This window comes from Prunus persica, chromosome G1 (assembly GCF_000346465.2).
Source record: "Prunus persica cultivar Lovell chromosome G1, Prunus_persica_NCBIv2, whole genome shotgun sequence".
Taxonomy (NCBI): domain Eukaryota; kingdom Viridiplantae; phylum Streptophyta; class Magnoliopsida; order Rosales; family Rosaceae; genus Prunus; species Prunus persica.
In genome coordinates this window covers 26223508-26239899 of record NC_034009.1, presented here as the reverse complement: position 1 = coordinate 26239899, position 16392 = coordinate 26223508, and the positions used below count along the sequence as shown (strand labels likewise).

The following is a 16392-nucleotide window of genomic DNA, read 5'->3' as shown; positions in this document are numbered from 1 at the left end:
GCTATGAGGCAGGGCAGGCAGCTAGCTATTAAAAACTCACCCCCCCCTTTTCCCGCTTTTATATTTAATTTCCTCTGACTCATGGGCCTCCTCTTTTTTCTCCTTCTACCCACCACACCCACACTACGCCACCACGACTTGTAATGCGTACCCTCTCATAATAATTCACCTTTAAATCATTGAAAACACCCAAATTTATTATTATTTTTATTTAATTTTAACAAGAAGATACTCTTAACAAATTACGTAATGGAGATTCAACTTGAGGGCAAAGGGATAGGCACACTTTATTGATCAACTGCTATAATAAACGTCTTCATATGATAAACTACTCTAATGCATTGAGAGAGAGATTAAACTCGAGTATAAGAGGACAATTACACTATCTTGACTAACTGACAAAACCCGCATATGCAATTCAAAAAAATTTGTTGGATGTCAAAATGGAAATGCTTTCCGGTTATTACCAAACTACCCCTGACTTTGTTACCAACTCAGCGTTGCCCTTGAGTCTCGAAATCGACCCTTTTTTGGCCCGTTAGTGTGCCGTCGTTTATCGACCCGTCGTTATTTCCCATAAAACTTAAAATTGGGAATGGGATGGCTGTTTTAGTGGATTTTACTCTTTTTTTATTGTATTTATGACTCGGACTCAACAGCCGAAGCTGAAGCTCCAACAGTAAAAAAAAAAAAGGCAATTACTGTTGAGTAAATAAGGAACTGCCAATAAATAAGGTAATAATTGGTGGTGGTGGTGGGAAAAGAAAAACAAAGGAGGGCGGTAAAGTGAGTAGTGGGCAGATAACTGTTCAAGTGAACAACAATTTTCTTTTTATTTTTTGGTTTTTCGGGTTACACAAATGAACGATTTTAACGGTTACAAATGGAATAATAATATCAACTTTTTAAAGATAAATTTTTTATAAAAAAAACCAGCATTTTATTTTTAATTCTTATCCTCACATGAAGAATAGTTATTTTTTTACTCTAAACTTTGTGGGGTCCGCTCTCCCTTGTTATCTTTGGACGTTTCATTTTTGCTTTTCTATTTTGTGTAAATATTGTTTATTTATTTATTTATGGAAAATAAGCAGAGAACGGCAATCCGTTTGCGTAACCACAAGCATACGGGAGATATGTATGTATGTATCAATGTGTTTGATTGGATGAATAATATTTTTTGAGCTTGGGCACTCTCTCCCACTCTCATCCACCCTCCTACCATTTCCTTCCTTCTTTCCCCATTATTATTCTCTCCATTTTCATCTCCATCTCCTTCTGAATCCCAATAACTCACTCTCTTTATTTCTTCCGTTACCATTTCCAGATCCCTCTCTCTCTCTCTCTCTCTCTCTCTCTCTCTCTCTCTCTCTTCCAAAAATCACTTCTTTTCATCCCTTTCTGGTTTTTGCATTTCACTGCTGCTGGGTTTGCTTAGTGGCGCTTAAAAATCATATCCCAGAAGATCCTAAACGATCGGTGCCCTTCTCTTTCCCAAAAAGCAGGTGCATTTCCTGAGGAGGTATGTATTCTTGTTGCTTTCTGGTTATTGGGAACTCTTTTTCAAAGCTTTTCTTTTCGTTTCTGGGTCTGATTGGAGTTGGCATGGGATTGCAGGATCTGGGTCAGCACTGGTTTTTCCTTCAGACTGAATCAAAGCGGTTTTGGATATTTAGGTAACTTGTTCTATCTGCGATGCTGCTGCACTTTTGGTTTTTTGGGTTATTGATTATTGTTGATTTGAAGTAATTTTATGTAGGAAAGGAATCTTTTTTTCAGTACGAGATGAGATTGACATTGAATTCATAGCGTAAAAGATCGAAAGCTTGCATTTTTTTCCTTGTTGAGATGGGTATCTTGTTGACTTACCTGATTTTTAGGATTCCCAACCTCTTAACTTGGAAAGGATTTTCTATTTGAAAAAGAAAAAATGAAAACACCACTTGACATATCAATCCCATATCTTTCCCATCATATCCATTTTATGCAACTATTGATTTATCTATCGAGCTTCCATTTGTGTCTGTCCTTTCTTGATTCACCGTATGTGGTATGTAGTGTATCTATGATTGCAGTTCTTGTTGGTGGATGCCGTTGATTTCTAGGAAAAATATCACTTCTTTGGCTGTTTTTTGTTTTTTTCCCCTCCCGATCATGTCTAGAGTAATGTTCAGTTTTTCTTGTTTCCAACACCAGTGCAGGAGACGACGAGCTTGAATTCATTGTCTCCTTAAATATATTGGTCATGATTTGAAGTTACGGATTTTAAATTTACAGCTGATCTAAAATATTAAAACTTGCATGGATTGTGAATTTGTTATACATTCAGGCGTTTTGTTTTGATCATCAAATTTTTTGAATTTCTGGATGTAGCTGATGTAGAGGTTTATGTTGTGGATGATTATCTTCTTGCATGCTTCTGCATACATACATGTGCATCCTCTCAAGTGTTTATATGGAAAACAGAATGAAGCACTATAGTTCCTTTCCTTTTTAAACTGTACATCTGAACTCTTCATACCTAATTCAACACCAACAAACTCATTATAACTTGAGCCAACTCGGGGGCATCAGGACGTTGTATTAGGACAAACTTAATAAATTTAGACACTAACTTTATCATTATGTATTTGTCTGAATATGCTGAGGGTTATTTTCTTTTGTTTACTTGCATCATATTGATTATGTTAATTCAAGATCAACATGGCATCTGGTGGCTGTCGTTTATAATTAATGGACTACTCTCATTCCTAGAGTTGATCCTATCTTTTTTGTCTCCTAGATTCTCGCATTGAGAATATATATGGGTTTCTGACATGAACACAAAAGACCTATTGAAGTTATGCTTAAGTTGTAGACCTGCCTTAGAAGGAATGTATTCAATTGAATGAAGTAAAATTGTGGGTTGCCAGCTTTGTCTAAGTATTTTCTTGCTTCATATTTTTCATGCATATTCTATATTCACATTTATTATTTTCATCTCCTATACCATATTTATGATAAAGCATTCTTGTACGTAAGTATTTTTCAAGAGAATATCCTAATTGAGAGACTGAGTTACAAAGAGAAGTGTGCAGAGTAAGACATGAACTGACACTTCTCTTTGTAACTCAGTCTCTCAATGTGCTTCATTTTAAAAAGGCCCACCCGTAGTAAGGGTGAGCCTTACATGTCTTTTCGGTAATTAGTTCTTGAATCGGGTAAAAGTTTCTTGGTTGAATTATTTGTTGTTCTGCATCGGCTGCTGCATAGGCCTCCTTTAAAAGCACTCAGTTTTTTCCACTGCCAGTCTGTTAATTTAAGATTTAATTGTCCTCTATCCAGGTGGATTCTTGCTGTTTATTTTACCAGCGTTTGCCCAAGGAAAACAATTTGAGGTAGAATAGTTTGTCTTATAAGATGTTAGGAGGCAACAATGGTAACGCCATGCTTCCTGTTTTCCTGGATGAAAATCGCTTCCCATATCCTACAAATGCTTCAAGTCAGCTGCAGTTGTTTGGAAATGGTGAGTTATCTGTAGCCTTTGCTAGCCTTTGTGTCTACATTCTTCGTTCCGGTTAGAACTTACAGATAATTGAGATTCTCTGATTTTAATCATCTCTACACCTTCAGATGTAAATTTCCCTTCTAAGAAAATTGAACGTTTAATTTATGTTGCAGTACCAGCTGGATGTAATGTTGATCCAGTAAATTATTTTGGAACTGAGCACATCACTCCCATGCTTCGGCCTAATAAACGAAGCAGGGAAATAGAAGATATCTCAAGACAGCAGAAGCTTCAGATTTCTTTGAACTATAATGTCTGTCAAGATGAAGCTGATCGCTCGGCTAGCATTCCAAACCCAAACCCTGTATCAACTGGGTTAAGGCTATCATATGATGACGATGAGCGCAACTCGACGGTTACTTCTGCAAGTGGAAGTATGACAGCTGCACCTTCAATGATCCTATCCTTAGGTGACAATATCAGAACTGAGCTGGATCGGCAGAAGGAAGAGTTTGATCAGTACATCAAAATTCAGGTATTTATGATCTTTTTTGAATACAAGGTATTTATGATCTTCAAGTACAAATCTCTATATTTATAAATGGCCATTCTGTTTCCTTTTACAAATTTCCATATATATATCTCTCTCTTCTCCCCCCCCCCCCCCCCCTTCCTTTTTCCCCTCCCAAATCCAGAAAAATTCCAATTACTCTATTTTCTCCATTATGTGGCATTCAATTTGAAATTTCAATCATCCTACTTCATACAGATATTGAATTTCAAAGATTTCTGCTACTTATGATATAACAAATCATCCATTCACTAAACCTAGATAATCATTTGAACTAAGAAATGTTGAATCCCATCTGAATATGGCTTAAAATTTCGAACAGGTCGTGGTGTGTTACCTTTTTTCCTCTTTTTTGTGTGTGGACATCATGCTATAACTTTCAATTTGCTCATGTAAATTTAATCTTGGATTCTTATTCAACAGGAGGAACACTTGGCAAAGGGGGTAAGGGACATGAAGCAGAGACATATGGCTTCTTTCCTTGCTGCTATAGAGAAAGGTGTCAGCAAAAAGATACGTGAGAAAGACTTGGAAATTGAGAACATGAACCGTAAGAACCGAGAACTGGTTGATAGAATTAAACAGGTAGCTGTGGAAGCCCAAAATTGGCACTACAGAGCAAAGTACAATGAGTCAGTTGTTAATGTCCTGAAGAGCAACCTCCAGCAAGCAATTTCACAGGGTGCTGACCAAGGGAAGGAGGGATTTGGCGACAGTGAAGTTGATGATGCGGCCTCATACATTGATCCAAATAACTACCTGAGCGTTCCAGTCGGGCCTGTGAAATCTGTATCCAAGAATTACCTAGGCTTGAAGGAGCAAATGGCTTCCAGAGCATGCAAGGCATGCAAAGCTAAGGAGGTCTCCATCTTGTTGATGCCTTGTAGGCACCTGTGTTTATGTAAGGACTGTGATGGTTTTGTGAGTGTTTGCCCTGTATGTGAGTCAATGAAAACCGCCAGTTTCCAAGTGTACTTGTCCTAACTTATGAAAGCTAGTAAACTTTAAAAAAGGGAAAAATCATGTGCACTGTTGATATATGATGTATGTGATTTTGTTTCATTGAGATCAAAATTTGTATGTAGAGGATCTAGTTGTCTTCATAAAATGAGTTTAGGCTTTTGTTTGAGTTTTTCTTTTTAGATAAAATAAATTCAACTTTTCTTCATAATAACTACTTTGTTACAGCTTGTGTTGGCCTCCTCCTTTTGTTATTTGCAGAAACTGGACTGTCAAAACTTTTCAAGAAACATTAAGACTTTTTACTGCTAGTGATGCATCAAAATATCTAAACAAAACATGTTAAAGTTTCTTGCTGCATTTGCTAATATGTTAATAGTGGCAATAAAAGATTAATTTAATAGTATAAACTAGTTGCAAGAATCTCATTCATCTCTGTCACCATATCACCACCACCACCACGATGGTGTCTTTGCTTCCTTTAATAATTAGTTGAAGCCACCCAAGGTTGGCACCATCCCAGCTTGCAGAGCCATTTCATGTGAAAGAATAATAATATTTATTTTTGGGCCAGGATAAAGATTAGGGGAAGGGACGGGAGCGTCAGAAAGATCATTGGTTGAGGCCTCCTATTATAATCAGGTGCAGCCTGCCTGTCTCCAAATGGTCATTATTCCTCAAACAGAGGCAGCCATGGCACCATCCAGACTTACACACAAATCAATATTCTATGATCTGGTGCATCAAGTTTTAGGTGAAATCAAATTTTAAAGTGCAGAAAATCTGTCACATATCTAAGGATATTTTATATGCATGCATCCACAAGGTAGAATTTTATAGTGAGGAACTTATCTAAAGACTTTATATGAGGTCTAATTTGTTAACTGTTAGATCAAATTTGTTAGTTTGATTCAACGATTAAGAGATAAGACCTCATTTAAAGACATTAGAGTCTAAGGGGCTTAGATAAGGCCCTAAGGTCCTCACTATAGAATGACTCATTCACAACACAGGGTTTCAGGCTTTCTGCTTTCAGCTGATTTCCTACCAGGATTGGGCTTTCAAGCCACCCTATTGTGGTCCAAAGCATATGGACCCATTAGCAGCATGGCCCGCAAAGAGTCTAGCAAAACAGCACCAAAAAACCCACCAAGAATTGCAAGTTGCAACCCAAATGTCAACAGAGTGCAGGATTGACTTTCTATTTACTTAATGAAAGCAAGCAAAGCATGAACAAAATGAGTATAAGAACGTAGATTTTCCATTCACACTCGCTTCCTCTCTCTCTCTCTCTCTCTCTCTCTCTCTCTCTCTCTCACACACACACACACACGCATTGATATGGTTATGACTTGACTGCGGTGTTGAATGATGACTGACTCAAATTGGATTTGTGGCTTCTCCTTGAATTGATAAAGCCTAAACGCTAATGAAATGTAGGTAAAAAAAAGAAAAAAAGAAGGCCAAAACTGAATTAAACTTATGTGATGCAGCGCAGCAGCAGCATAATAATGCATGCATGATGAGCAGCATTCAGCCATCAAGATCAAGGCATCAAGTCAATGTTCACCAGTGTCTGCCCATGAATAATAAAAACCCAATATTCAAATGTGCACACCGCCAAGACAATGACTTTGTAAAATGAAAACAAAAAATACTGAAAAAGTCTCACGTTTTACGCAATTACAATTAGCTTTCATCTTCATCAATTATTATTATTATTTTTTTTCGAATTCTCTCCCAATTATCATACTGTTTATGTTCGGAATCAAGTTTTATTAAATACAAGACCAATATGGTGTTTCAAGTGTTGTGTTGGTGCTAATATGGTGTTTTATCCCAAATCCCAAATCCCCAATCCCCAATCCCAAAGAAATAGATTGTTACTTATAATATATAATTTTGGTATAATTTGTATAGATAAACACTACAATTATTGTGATTCACTACTAAAAAAACTAGTTGCAAAACTGAGTCAACTAGAGAGAGCAGCTGTGCAGTGCTGACCAAGGGCTCACCTTTGACTAGGGTTGGTAGGATTCATCAAACAATACAATTTGTCATACACTCTTATATCGAAGTTGCCCTCTCGGATTTTATTTTATTTTCTTGTTTGGGTTTTACTATGAATAAGATTGACTCTGTATTTACACATAACGCCCTTATATGTGCATATTAATTAAAATAGGGAGGCAAAATGAGTGTGTAGAGGCTGTTCTTCAGGTGGAGATTGAAACTGATTCAAAAAAAAAAGTTTTGGTTGATATGTTTAATGCCGATACGGCGAGTGATGTCATGGTGGAAGGCTTGTGTTTGATATTAAGAGATTGGCAAACTAGTTGAGGATTGTGGTCCTCTTATACCTTCAATGCGTTTTTAATGGAGCCGCACACTTAATTACCTCTTTTATGTTTCGACATGAATGTTGTTCTAGTTCAAATTGAGTCCGATTCAATTAACTTACTGATGTATTAACAGATAATCTAGAGTGCTGTTAAACGAATCCTAAAATTAACTGAGTACACCCTAGTATCAAACTATTTATTGAATTACTAATTTACTCTAATATAAAATGACCAAAAAAAATATATTAAATTGTGAAACAAATGTAATTTTAATAAGTACACCCTATTCTAAAAAAATAAAAAGTACACATTACTCATCATATTCAACCAAATTGAACTTTTTTTTTTGGATCTTGTACTATGAGACAACCATCACAATGTCTGTCTGATTCATATAGAATTGCAGAATTAGTGGCAACGATGATATTTCTTCTGAAAACTTTTCAAACAGAAGAAAATATATGAGTTCTAGACTTGTTACTCCACATACAAAAAAAGGTTCTAGCCAACCATTTGCATTTGATTCTGAATTTGAATGAGGTTCTAGCTAACCAAGGCCAACAACGCTGCAAATTTAAAGGCGACACTACAGTGTGATTCCCAATTACTCCACTTCACACTGTATTTCAATCCTTGGCCACCAAATGAACATGCTTATGCTTGTTCTCAACTTTAAATATGGAGCTTGAATTGAGTTTGGCTTCATAATCTGTTATGTCCGATTTTTCAATAGCCTTCAAAACAAGTTTTTTCCAGTTTCCTCATCTTTAGGACTCTATCATTCTGAACCAATGCATACAAAAAGCATATTTGAGTGTGCGTATATATATACACACACACAAACAAAGCTGTTTTAGGTTTTTATAATGGTATATTATGATGTAATTGGGGTATTTTTGGTAGTTAAATAGGGTAAACTTAGTTAATTTTACATTTTAAATTTAAATATTAGGGTGTACTTAGATCATAGGGTGTACTCAATTAATTTTAAAGTTCGTTTAGCAGCACTCATAATCTAAGCATATTTATTTGTTTTTAATAAAAAGGTTTTATCATTTGACCCCAAAAAAATAAAAAATTATCAATCGCTAAAAAAATGGGTGTAGATGATGATGTTATAACAAACAACAAAAAGTAGCAAATAACATAAGTCATATCGCCTAGCAGCACACTAGTTTTGAAAAACATGAATGCATACAAATAAAGGAACCCACCACACAAAGCAGCCAAGCATTTAATACAGAATTATTCACCAAAATACCCACTCATTATATCTTTGTTATTTTATTTTATTAAAAAAGAAAAACAACCATATGAAAAAACATAAGCAGAAAATTTGTCATGACCGCCACTTTTGCAGCACTACGACGTTGACTATATGGTGTCCAAATTAGAATACTAAAATATGTTACATGTGACCTGTGGAAAATAATTTTTGTGGATTATATGTAATGAGAAATTATTAACATTATCATTTAAAGTAATAACTTGGAAATAACAGAAGGTAAGCAATTAAAGTTATTTGTTTTTGTTACTGTTAGGAGTGAGCTTCCGTTGAGGGATTTCTTAAATAAGTTTATTTGAGGAACATCCTTGTAATGCACACTCCGCATTGTATTTCACTAATCCAAACCGTTTATTTTGTAGATATTCATTCAAATATCATTTCTACAAAAAAAATCACATGAATCCGATATCATTTGACTATTCAATTAAATTATTGAAATTTAAGTACTTTCTTGAAGCACCGTGTTCATTAATTTTGTTGGTTTCAATTAGATGCATTAATGATTTTCAATTTGTTTGATTTTTTTTTTAAGAATAATCCATGAATGAATACTTGAAAAATAGACTATTTAGATCGTTGAAAAAAATTTCGTTAGGTACTCTAAAATGTGTCTCTATATTTTAATAGAAGGATACTGTATGACTGATTAAATTGATTTTTTTTTTTGTTCGACTAGTTGACTAATAATTGATAGTATGCTGAAAAAATCAGAGTTTACATGCTTGGTTTTTTTGTAAAATTTATATTTCGCACTCTAATTTTTATATTACACACAATCTATAGGAAAACGATAAAAGTCCGAACCTTTGTGAAGTTCCCATTTTTGGACTAGAGCGAGTGGCAATTGACATTGATGCTTAAAAAGTATAAGAGATCAACGGTGATGCACACCACCAAAGTCATCAACTTATGGTAACTCGCGAAGCAGGGGATCAAAGTCCTCTAGAAAATTACCAAAACAGGCAGGCTGGGGTTGAATCCCTGGTCCAAATCGGTAGGTGCCGCATGTGTTTGTTAAGTGTGTGAGTGAGTGGTACATCTAAAAATAATACGTTGCCGCTAAAATTAAATTTCAGCGCACACCAACCTACCCCTTTCAAATTAAACCCCCACCAAAAAAAAGAAAAAAATTAGAAAAAGGCCAAAAACATTTGCGTTTGTTTTTGGTAGCTATAAATAGACGAGTCCATTGGCACAAGGATTTCAGTTGTGAGTTGCTCTGCATCTACCTACCTAACTCTTGTTCGTAGAACCAACACGCACTCCCCTCTCCTTCTCTGTTTTTCAACGGTAAGTTTTTGCATTTCTCAGAAACCCAAAGCTTCCCTTCCAATTTGATCAAATAAAGTTTGGATCTTTGGCTTATGATTTGTGTGGGGAAAAAAAATCAGATATGGCACGCAAGAAGATCAGAGAGTACGACTCCAAGAGGTTGTTGAAGGAACACTTCAAGAGATTCGGTGGCCGTGAATTGCCCCTTAAATCAGCCCAAGTAAGTCTTTATTTCTTTGATTCAGATTCCTGATTTACTCTCTGTTTTTCTGCTCTCTGCTAGTGCTTGTCTGTTTGTTATGCATTTAGATCTTCAAGTTTCAAACTTTGGCGGCCCATTTGGAAAGATTTGAAAGATTCTTCGTTGTGATTTATATATAAGTAATTAAAACAAAAGAGATCATGTGGTTAAAAGTGTTGTTTAAATGCCAATTGTGGAGTATGTGGTTTGATTCATAGATCTAGTCCGAGCTCAATAGATTTATTCATTAAGAGGGTATTGATTTTAAATCTGGTTTTGCCCCCTTTGGGTTTGAATGGCCTTAACTGGGTTGTTTAAGATTCAACCAATCTAATTGTATGATGCCAGTCGAAGTAAATTTGATCCTGCCATACATTATGTTGTAAACTGTAATTCAATGATGGGTTTTTTGTTGGCTCGCGCCTCAGATTACTGAATCAACCGATCTCAATGAGCTAGTTGAGAAGGAATCTTGGCTTTCATCTTCCAAACTGGTTGTGAAACCTGACATGTTGTTTGGAAAGCGTGGGAAGAGTGGTTTGGTTGCTTTGAACCTTGACTTCGCTCAAGTTGCCACCTTTGTGAAGGAGCGCCTTGGCAAAGAGGTATTTAATCTTCCCATTGTTTCTTAAACATAAGTTTATTGTGTTTTGTAGTTCATACTATCATTTACTTTTAAGAATTTAGAATTTTGATTACATGTTTCATTTGGGATTTACAGGTGGAGATGGGTGGTTGCAAAGGACCCATAACAACATTCATTGTTGAACCCTTCATTCCCCACAATGAGGAGTTTTACCTTAATATTGTCTCAGACCGACTTGGGAACAGCATAAGCTTCTCCGAGTGTGGAGGAATTGATATTGAGGAGAACTGGGATAAGGTACTTTAGGATGTCAATTTGTTTCCCAATATTTCTTCCTAATACAAGATGCACTTTTAGCGTTTTGTTTGTTATCTGTCTCTTGTATAAAATTGTCTTAGCACTTCATGTTTATAAAAGAATTGTACTTGATGCAGGTCAAGACCATATTTGTCCCTACAGGAACTCCTTTCACATCAGAAGTATCTGCACCACTTGTTGCAACCCTTCCCTTGGAGGTAATTCCTTGGCAGTCATTGATATCATATTTTCATTATTCTTTATTGTTTTGTAGGAATTCAATGTTCAACTTTGTTCTAGCATTGGGTTTCTATTTTCTTGACTTCAATACTCAGTTCACTTCTGACCAGGAAGAAACAAATATGTTACTTGATTTTGCTTAATTTATTACTGGTTTGGTGCAATGATATGCTATATGTCAATTGAGTTCATGTTCATTTTGGCTTAAATTGAAAGTCATTGACAATTATTGTTCTTGAATTTAGATCAAAGGAGAACTTGAGGACTTTATCAAAGTCGTTTTTACTCTATTTCAAGGTGTGTTAACAATTCTTTGACCATTCCATTTTGTACTAGAGCTGCAAGACGTAAGAACAACATTATTAATTATTAGTATGTTTCAGATCTGGACTTCACTTTTCTGGAGATGAATCCTTTTGCACTGGTTGATGGAAAGCCATATCCTTTGGATATGAGAGGCGAGCTGGATGACACTGCTGCTTTCAAGAACTTCAAAAAGTACCTTTCATTTCCTTTAGTTATTATTACCTTCTCTGTTTCGTCATACATATGCCAAGCTCTTTACTGGTGTTTTAGCTTACCACTTTCTATAACACCTTACATTATTTAATTGTTTCAGGTGGGGCAGTATTGAATTTCCAATGCCATTTGGAAGGGTTATGAGTTCTACAGAAAAATTTATTCATGGCCTGGATGAAAAGGTGCACACATATGCCTTCAAATTTGAGATGAAATCTTTACATCTCGTCAATGAACTTTTCCATGGAAGATTTGAGTCATGTATTTATACTTTCTTTTGATACTCTTAAATAATACCCTTCTTGTTTCTTGTCCAAATCCATGGTTGTTAAGTAGGAAAGGAAATGGCTTGGTCCTGGCACTACCAAATCCCTCCATTAAAATTTTTACAAGTCAGCTGATCCCTAGTTTTTCAAATGATTTTTTAAAACCATTATCTAGCATGAAAGCTGGGATTCCTGCCATTGTTGTTTATCTAAATGAATGTCAATAGAAATGCATTCTAAAGTTCAGTGTCTTCAAATCTTTGAGAAATAAAGCCCTATTTTTTCAGCAACTGGTATGCATGTCTTTAGTCTGAATTTGATAAATGATCCCCTAATGTCTCTCAATTGTAATTTTATATTGGTAACTCTCATCACATTTCATTAAGTAACATCCACTTAGTAGCCTTGTCATTGTTTATTTATCAGGTTTATTTGTCATTTGCTTGCAGACTAGTGCATCTTTGAAATTCACAGTTCTCAACCCAAAGGGACGAATTTGGACTATGGTAGCTGGAGGAGGTGCAAGTGTCATCTATGCAGACACGGTGCGGTTACCTAAGATTTGGAATATTTGAACCTTGTTGCTTTTTGAAAGTTGTTTTTCATTGGCATTAATTGCTCATACCCAACCCAAATTGATATTCCTTGGTCAGGTTGGAGATCTTGGCTTTGCTGATGAACTTGGAAACTATGCCGAATACAGTGGAGCACCTAATGAAGAGGAGGTATTGCAGTATGCCAGAGTTGTGATTGATGTAAGAACTCTTCACTTTCACTCTTAGCATTGTATTACTATGTCCATTGTATCACTTTCACTTTCATATTTGACCTGTGCATCTTTTTTGTTCATAAAATGCAAACATTCGGCAACACATGCCAACGCACCTCAGACTTTGGTTTTGTGTATAATAATCTTATTCCTTATACAGTGTGCAACGTCAGACCCTGATGGCCGTAAGAGAGCCCTTGTAATTGGAGGAGGAATAGCTAACTTTACCGATGTAGCTGCAACATTCAATGGTATCATTCGAGCCTTGAAGGAGAAGGTGAGCTTAATCTACTGGACTAAGAATCCTAGCTTTGTTATTTTAATGTCCTTTCCAAGTGTGAAAATTGACGATGACATATTTGATTACTCAGGAATCAAAGCTTAAAGCCGCAAGGATGCATCTCTATGTCAGGAGAGGAGGTCCCAACTACCAGAGGGGCCTCGCAAAAATGCGGGCACTTGGAGAGGAAATCGGCATCCCAATTGAGGTACCAATGTTTTTTAAATCTCTATTGTTTTAGCAGACATGCAAATACTTGAAATGCCTGTCAGAAGAACTTCACTGAAATTTATTCTTCTGTTTCTGTGTTCTCTTCTCGTAGGTCTATGGACCCGAAGCAACAATGACCGGTATTTGCAAACAGGCAATTCAGTGCATCAGTGTTGCTGCATAAGTCATTCTTCAGATTGCTCGCTCTTCTCCTTTTTTTTCTTTTCTTTTCTTTTCTTTTGTGGCAAGTTTCCATGTCTCCATTAAATCCTTGTACGAATTTCGTTCTATCAAAAACCTCAGCGAAGTTAATGTAGTTTGTACGTGTAATGGGTAATGGTAGCGTGATTGTACTGTGTGACCTTGTTACTGTAATAAAAAGTTTACATTGGCGTACTCATTTCTCTGCATTTTGAGATCCTTGTTGTCTTGTCAGTACCAAAAACCTTAACCAAAGTCGAAATGTGCATCAAAATGCTAATGTGCCGCAAATGAAAAACAATGGGGGAATGAGCATGGGCTTTTTCTAAGTTCATATTCCGTTATGGGTTTGGGTTCGGGTTCAAAACAACAGTTGACCAAGGGTAACTTGACCAGAATGAACACAAAAGCTTGATTTAAACCCATTAATTATCTAAAATCCTTAGATGCGGTTCTATCTCTTAATCGTTAAATCAAATTAATTAATTATGTTGTTATATCTGTAGCTTTCTATACAAAATTCATATCCTGTCTTACTTTAAAAGTATATTATTTGTGTATATATCATGCATATGAAATATTGATATTAATGTTGACACAAGACCCATGTAGATTCTTTTATTGGTTTTCTTTTCTTTGAAGACTAATATGAGGAGTAGGGCGGGGTGGGTGTATATGCACCATTCATGCAGTAACGCTTTGGACAAATTACATAATGAAAAGACGTAGCAAGCAACAAAACAAAATATTTTAAAATACAACTTCCATATTTGTTTGATTAAATACCAGTAACATTACATTTATATAGACTTGTTTGGGTTGTTGGTGGTTGGTTGGTGAGCTTAATTTCTAGGTTGCCATTGCGGCTTCACCTTTACCAACTTTGAAGCCGCAAGTAACCAGTCATTGAAATTGTAACATAAAATATAATCCTTGAGAATCTATCTATATTTTTTTTACGAGTGGGATGATAATATATTAAATTCACACATACTACACGTAAAACAAATTCACGTTGTGGACTGTATAGGTTGTAGTCCATACAAAAATTATTATTATTTTCAATATCTATGTAAATTGTAGTTTCTTCTTAGTGCCCGTTTGACATTGCTTATTTGGGATGATAAGTGATTTTTTAAAATTTTTAGGAAGACCATGTTGGCGTGACTTGTGGATATTGACTTACTTTCCTTACACACCAAGAATTCCTATTATAATTGTAATTGATTTACTTTAATTCCTGATTTCCTACTCTAAATAGATTTAGGAATTTATTATTTACTTGCCCATTCAGGTTTCATTGTATTATAAATATGACCTCCTACAAGGAAAAGAATACACAGAAAATTCCCACAAACAAATATTCTCTCATAGTTTTCATATTTTAGCATGGTATCAGAGCCAGGTTCGATCTAGGGACCTGTGCTTGTGTTCTTCTTGAAATTTAAGTGCTCTTCTCCCCCCTTGAGAGGGGGGGGGGGGGGGGGGGGGGGGGGGAGTGAAAGGGATATGTTTATTGACCTATCCCAATTACCTTGACATATTTCCATGAAGATGTTGCTTATTTCTTGACTCCGACGACCCCTTCTCTTCAAGGGGAGAGGAAGATTGAAGAGAAGTTGTGTCTGAGTGAATTAGCTAAAGTTTATATGGAAGAATTTATTGTTGCCACTGCCGTGCTCATGGGATTTCGGTGTTCTGCCTTACCTATTGCCGTGCTCACAGGGTTTCTGTGTTCTGCCTTATCAATTGTTGTGCTCACAGGATTTCTGTGTTTTGCTATGTGCCCTATTTTTTAGGGTTTGCTCTTGTGTTTCCGCTGTGAACTTTGTTTTAGTTTGTCACTTGTTTCACTCGTGGTTGACTAAAAGATCTTCTCTACAATTGTTACTTCTCAAGTATGGTGTTCTGTGACTCACTTGTCAAGTTGAGCGTGCGAAATATCTTTACCCAACTTGAGGGGGAGTGTTGGCGAGTCCTTACTTAGTTAGAATTTTGGTTCCTTATTTCATTAGAATTTTGGTTACTTACCAATTATATTTTGTCCTATTGTAATAGAGATTATTTTATTTAGTGTTATGGGGGTTGATGATTTTTTCAACCTTCATGGAGGTAGCACCACCGACTCATTCTCTCATTCTCCACCAACCATCGTTGAGTTGAGTGCCCAGATGACTCCGCTCCTACAGATGCAGACTTTGACCCCGAACCCGATCCAAAATCAGGATCCTCTTTTGACGACCCCGACCCCGACCCCGACTATGATGACGACCACCCAGACCCCGACCCCGACTATGACGAAGACGACGACGACCCCGACCCCGAAGACGACCCCGACCCCGACCCCGACTCCGAAGACGACCCCGACCCCCACTCCGATGATGACCCCAACCCCGAATTTGTCTCTGATTCAGACCCTGATCCCGATTTCAACTCTGACTCCGGCCTCGACTCAGGCTCATATTCCGATCCCAATTCCTACTCAACTGTATCCTATGCATCTTCCGCTGCACAGATTATGACTTCTCGACTAACGACCCCGACACATGGACCAGATTGCGCATTTTGTGAAATCCGAGGATCAATTGGCGGATATTTTGACAAAGGCGATTTCCAGTAAAGCATTCCACAATTCACTGGATCAGATGGGCATTGACGACATCTATGCACCAACGTGAGGGGGAGTGTTTGGCGTGACTTGTGGATATTGACTTACTTTCCTTACACACCAAGAATTCCTATTATAATTGTAATTTGATTTACTTTAATTCCTGATTTCCTACTCTAAATAGATTAGGAATTTATTATTTACTTGCCCATTCAGGTTCATTGTATTATAAATATGACCTCCTACAAGGAA

The 16392-nt window shown here is 36.5% G+C and overlaps 2 protein-coding genes across 2 annotated transcripts; both read left to right on the top strand.

Moving 5' to 3' along the window:
- On the top strand, positions 1121-5187 carry LOC18788944 (E3 ubiquitin-protein ligase BOI). Its single transcript, XM_007222351.2, has 5 exons — positions 1121-1522; positions 1618-1676; positions 3325-3505; positions 3661-4022; positions 4482-5187. Exons 3-5 carry the CDS (start codon positions 3400-3402, stop codon positions 5040-5042), a joined length of 1029 nt encoding a protein of 342 aa, XP_007222413.1. The 5' UTR covers positions 1121-1522; positions 1618-1676; positions 3325-3399; the 3' UTR covers positions 5043-5187.
- LOC18789553 (ATP-citrate synthase alpha chain protein 2) lies at positions 9821-13731 on the top strand. The gene is made up of 13 exons (XM_007222390.2): positions 9821-9941; positions 10043-10143; positions 10593-10769; positions 10886-11047; positions 11185-11265; positions 11533-11584; positions 11671-11785; positions 11907-11988; positions 12522-12617; positions 12726-12827; positions 13002-13118; positions 13213-13329; positions 13444-13731. Exons 2-13 carry the CDS (start codon positions 10045-10047, stop codon positions 13513-13515), a joined length of 1272 nt encoding a protein of 423 aa, XP_007222452.1. The 5' UTR covers positions 9821-9941; positions 10043-10044; the 3' UTR covers positions 13516-13731.